The 6,000-nt window shown below is 39.8% G+C and overlaps 1 protein-coding gene across 3 annotated transcripts in view; it reads left to right on the plus strand.

The window, feature by feature from the left end:
* The window catches only part of LOC137298971 (uncharacterized), a 36,153-nt gene extending 34,281 nt beyond the window's left edge, over positions 1-1,872 (plus strand). For all 3 annotated transcript variants that reach the window (XM_067831399.1, XM_067831400.1, XM_067831398.1), the window contains exon 6: positions 1,419-1,872. In XM_067831399.1, coding sequence (XP_067687500.1) covers positions 1,419-1,598 — 180 coding nt within the window. In that variant the 3' untranslated portion in view covers positions 1,599-1,872. The remainder of the gene's footprint in view (positions 1-1,418) is intronic.
* The last annotated feature ends 4,128 nt before the right edge of the window (positions 1,873-6,000 follow it).

Consider the following 6,000-nt stretch of genomic DNA (forward strand, 5'->3'; position numbering starts at 1 on the left):
AAATACATGTTTCACACATGAACCATATTATTTCTTCTTATTTCTTATTATCTTTAAGACCTATGGATCTATGATTTTCTTAGGGGGCTGACCTCTCCCTGACATGTAGATGACTGTACACGCAAGACTGTTTTCTTTATATCTGACAGTTGATAAGTCCACAAACAGTATGGTGGGAATGTCTTATCAGTTTCTTAGACGCGTGGTTCCAACCTTCGTACGCATTGTTTGTTCATGAACCACCCTCAAGAGTGATCTCATGGACGTTCCAAACTTGTGGAGGATACACAGGCTTGATGCGGCTTTCCGCCGAATCTGGCGAATCTGGCAGTAGGTGTCAAAGTAGTCAGCTAGAGGCTCAAGGTCCTTGGAGACAGTGTCTGTAGGTGGGACATTGGTCACAGGCAAGGAAGCAAACCCATCGATCATAGCACAGAGCTCTCTCGTGTCTTCATTGTTGCGATAATGGGAAACTAGACCTAGGGATTGTATGTTATGACACATACTTTGGATGAGGTGATAGAAACACCCATAAACATTTACATGAGAACCTAACACAACAGATACAGCATTGGTGGCAGCGAACTCAAAGTCTGTTTTAATGCCAGAAGGATGTGAAAAATGGAGAAACCTTAAATGTTTGAAACAACACCTTCGGCTTCTAAGTAAGGGATTAATTAGCCAATTAGGAAAACGTAAATGCTATCAAAACAGCGCTTTCAGTGTTTGAGAAAAACATGATCAAAGACACACTAATACTTCAGCAATTTGAGAAAGTCCATTTTTCAGTTAAGAAGAGGTGGATTTTGTCCGGGATGGCAATTTTGTGGAGGATTTTGTCCTTTCACCAAATTTTCGTTGGTATGTGGCAGACAGGGTTTTGTGAGATGTGGCTAGTTGGAGCTTAGTGGTGATGGTAATCCACTGTGTTGTTAATACACATTCAGTCCATCAGCCAGTCAACATGAGAGTCCAGATAGTGGATGCCGATTTGGAGAGTGTCAATTACTGCACAAATAGTCAGTTGGGCGGTCTTTGTTGAAATATTCTGTCACCAGTTTAGAGGAAGTGTAATCGATTATAAATTAACTAGCTTCTGTTTGGACCAAATTCTAGTACCGATATTGAGAGCATGCCTGATTGGAATGCTGACAGTTTGTAGGGCTTCGACTCTACACTATTTAGTCACTGAACATTGTGCAAGGTCCAAGAAACATGAGCAGTTAAATCTGGAGGGTTAATCACATGGGGGATTGCCCATTAATGGTCAGTGTACTCACTGTAACAGATCATGTCTTGATCACAGCCTTATAGGTGGAATAGGAGTGCATTGTAAACAAGGAACAATCATGACAACAAAGTTTTGAATCGTCTTACTGTTGTTAAATTGATAATGTGACATCTTTGTATTGTTGCAGAAAATGGACCAAATGGTGAAGGAAATCGATTTCCTGCGCGCACAGATTGCACAGCGGGATACATGCATCAGGGACATGCAGTCTTTGTTACCATCGCAGCAAGAAGTGTCTACTACTGCTAAGAATGATGACATTCCCAATGAAGAGGTGGAAATAAGTGATGATGAGTTCATTGTGTAAGCAAAACAACAAGACTTTCAGTGACTTGAACTTCTTGACAGAAAGTCAAAGATTTTAGAGGAAGCAACCATGCTGAAAGTATCTTTTAGTGTCAAGAAACTAGAAGTTGTGTGATTTTATTCAGTGATGTGAAGTCCCAAGCATACAGAATATTTAGTTAAATTCATGAGGAAGTCAAAGCCTGTTTTTAAGAATGAAATTAACTACATTATACAAACAACCATTAATCAAGCACCACACACTTTTCTGGATATTAAAGGACTTATCCTGTGGACTATGAGTTTTTTCCCTTCATGCCCGAATACGTTTATAGCCAAACCTGGATTCTGTTTTTTCTATTTTTGTGCACTGGGAGATAGGGATTGGTTCATCTATACCTTCCCAATTTATTCCATCATCTTCCAGATAACTGGAAAGTCTGCATGGATTTATCTTACCTGGAAATTTGATAACCCTTAACGATATCCTCATACAATTTTCCCTTTGAATATTTGGAATATTAATCGTAGCACGTTTGTCTGCGAAATATTTAGGAGTTGGTAATGACTTCCCTTCTTTCAACGGTTTATAGTTTGCTATAAAGGTATCTAGGTAGATCATATTAATCATATCAACAACCCAACTAGACCCCCTATTAGTGCAACGTTCTAGTGCTTCTCGAATTTTTTTGAATGACCTGTCAATAGAAGAGTTGATAGTATCTGATTGTGTTGTAACTTCCTGATTACCTCTGAAACAATAGTGTATTCAGCTGCCCCACTCACCTGTTGTTTCTCTAGTGTCATCTCTAATCTTTAATCATTCTGTTCTTCATTCACTTTATCAAATACCAATTGTTTTATATCTTGAAACTCTATGTTTCTCTGAACTTCCATCTTCCACCGTCTCAAATATTTTCCTATAGTATGCGTGAATTGTGATTCTATAGGGGCTTGTTCATTCAGTAATTCAATGAGCTCAGACTTCCTCATACAAGAATACCCTCGCATACCACGCCCACGTGCCAGCCTTTTCAACTCATGAACTGTAACCATGATACAGGGTTCATACTATATGTGGATCATTTCTCTAATTGGTTGTCACTTTATCGATCGATATCAGCTCACAGGCGGCGCAGACCTTATTGAGGTCGTCTGCACTGTGTTACCCATCTCTCAGCCAGCCAGTATCGATCGATTCACATTTAGACATTTGTTTAGTCTAGTGAATAGGCCAGCCCACAGTGGTGGCAACCTCAGCAGTGGGCTTGTGTGAAGGAAGACGGATTGTGTCTTTTTGTTTTGGAGTTTTTTTTATCCCCCCGGTGTGTAATGTGGGGTGATATAGTCGACGCCTCGTCTGTCCATCTGTCTGATCATTTTGTTTCCAGAGCATAACTCAGAAACCGTTCAATATTTTTAGACCAAACTTGATAGATATAGTAATCTCAGCCTATGGTTGTGCCTTTTGCTATTTACAGATTTTTGGCATTTATATTGTTTTGGTTTTTCCATGGAACATTTTGGTGTTAGTCTTTGGTGGGGTGGACTTAGCTTCCAGAGCAAAACTCAAAAACTGTTCAATATTTTTCTGTAAAACTGGGTAGATATATCATTCAGAACCTCAAGTGGTGCCTTTTGCTATGTACAGGATCTTGAGATGTATTATTATTTCAGTTTCCATGGAAACATTTCAGACCTAGTCTGAAAAGTGAGAGGTGTGTTTCGTTTCCAGATCAGAACTCAAAAACGTCTTAATATGTGTTAGTAAAACTTTCTAGATATGTGTGGCAGACCCCAAAGTGGTGCCTTTTGGTTTTTAAAGGTTTTTGTGATGTATTATTTTCTTGGTTTCCATGGAAAGGTTTCGGACTTAGTCTCAAAATGGAGGGATAGGCTTTTTTCTCAGAGCACAACTCGAAAATCATTTCATATGTTTCAATAGATCTTGGCAGATATATGAGACAGATCTTGAAATTGTGACTTTGCTGGTTACAAATATATGGCATTTATAATTTTCATGAATTCCATGGAAACAATTCAGACTTAGTCTTAAAAAACAATGAGTAACTCTCAGATTATTTGTCCTTTCAAACATACGGAGTCCGGGGGATATGTCATCTTCTGATGACTCTTGTTTGAAAGGGGGTCTAGATCTATGTTATTGATAAGTATAAGGCTTATGTTTGAAATGATTTAGAACCGCTATTACTTATACTGTCAAAAAAACAACATATGTATATGCTCTGAAAACAACATTCTGCATATTAGAATGCAAACATATTTTACTCTGATCAAAACCATAGTTAGATTATAAACATAAATTGTTAAGTATGTTCTTCTGAGAGGAATTGTAATCTGCTTTAGAGGACACAGAAGTATACCGGTAGTCACCCCTCGCACAGTTAGCATCCTCTTAATGGTAGTCAAGCATCACTGTCTCGCTTTCAGAATCCTTGGCTATTCATTGTGTGGATTTGAAACAGCAGTATCTCGAGTTGGAATTTGAACCAGATAGTCCTAAAGATGTCCAACGAGGACTCCATCCCTCCATTGCTGGCTCAGTGGTTTGTCATAGAACTGGAAGAGGGGATAGTTGCTTCCCAAACAAACTGGGATTAGGTCAAGACAGTCTCAGGGCTTCAATGACTGTCTTATAAACAAATAGCCACATGTTCCTTACAAGTCTACTAATAACCCTCTAATTAATGTTTAAATAAAGTTCATTTTTTGTACTTTTGTCTTTTATATCAGTTTGGAAGAATGTAACACACATATGGCATACTGCAGTTATGAAATTTATATCCTAATGTGCTTGTGACCTTCGTAGAACGCAAACATGTGACCTACAGCTGTGGAAATATGTGAAGCAGTCATACTGTTAGTGCATTCCACATATGCTGTGGTATTGACAAAAAAAGTTTAAAATTGTCATTGGATTCAGGTGCTAGGTAATTAATTCATGCGTATTTGTATCTACATGTGTCACATGTTTTAAGGTCAGTCACATAATAGAACACTTTCATTCTAAATATATACTAAATGTCAAAAGATTACACTTGCTAGTTTTAATGCGGTCAATTACATCAGTCACCTGTTCTGAAATATGCTAGGCACAAGAAGAAAATGTGCATACAAAAATTTAAAATCTAAATTTATCAAACCTGTGCAGACACATGAGGATTTAAACGCAGAGATTAGTGACGTATCCAACATGCATGCACGTGCCACATTACGTGACGTCAGTGGTTTCGTCGTTGATACGTGCAATACGTTATTGTACATGCATTCCAAGAAAGAGAAACACAGCAAATGAATGCAACACAATAATATCACTTTGGAAAGTTCAACCCCTGCCTTTGCGATCATTGAAAAACTTGCACACCTATTGAAACATAGCATGCCAAGGCTAACGTCTGCACAACATCATGAGGCCATTGGGATGGTCCGTAGGGGAATGTCTCAACGACAAGGGGCTGCACATTCCATTGCCACCGGAACACCATTTCTGCACAAATGACGTCATCAATCAACCACGTTCTGGATGTCCACGTGTAACAACGCCAAGACGGGGCAGATGGATAAATGTGACCCATCTTCGTCACAGGTTTCAGACTGCAATGATGACTGTCCGGACCATCCAGGACTTCGCTGTATTCACCCCAACACAGTTCGACAACATTTACGTCATCAGGATCAGACCACAACGTCCTGCCATATGACCTGTCCTGACACAAAGTCATCGACAAGCTCACCGAATGTGGTGCCGAAATTATGTCCGCAGGCCCTTGTCTTGGTGGAGTAAAGTTGATTTTACAGATAAGTCCAGGTTTTACATTTCCTATAGTGATTGACGTCAACGTTCCTATGTAATGGAGAGGAATTGCGTTGGTGGTGATGGTGGTGGTGGTTCCGTGATGATTTGGGGTGGAATAGCAACACACAAAAGAACTCCTTTGGTTATTGTTTAGGGAAACTGAACTGGTTTGGGCTACAGGGATCAGATTCTTCGACCTGTAGCAATTACTTTTCTGCAACATCATAACCCTGGGTTAACATTCCAGCAGGACAATGCCCACCTCCATATGGCAAGGGTTGCTGTTGATTTCTTGCAACACCACAACGTTGACTTACTGCCTTGGCCTTCAAATTCACCAGATCTGTCCCCGATAGAGAATGTTTGGGAAGAGATGGATCGATGTCTACGCCTTCTTCCTAATCCGCCAGATGATGGTGAAGTCCCAAAAGCCTCCCTTGCACGTTTGATAGGCTCTATGTGTCGTTGATTCACTGTTGTTCTCAATGCCGATGTTGGACATACCTGTTATTGAGCTTGTGGCATGGTCATTTGACCCCGATCCTGCTTGTGGACTCGTGACGTCATTGTGGTTGACTTTTCAGTTGATATTCTCCCGATTTGTTAC

The sequence above is a fragment of the Haliotis asinina genome, chromosome 10, assembly GCF_037392515.1.
Source record: "Haliotis asinina isolate JCU_RB_2024 chromosome 10, JCU_Hal_asi_v2, whole genome shotgun sequence".
In the NCBI taxonomy this organism is placed as follows: Eukaryota; Metazoa; Mollusca; class Gastropoda; order Lepetellida; family Haliotidae; genus Haliotis; species Haliotis asinina.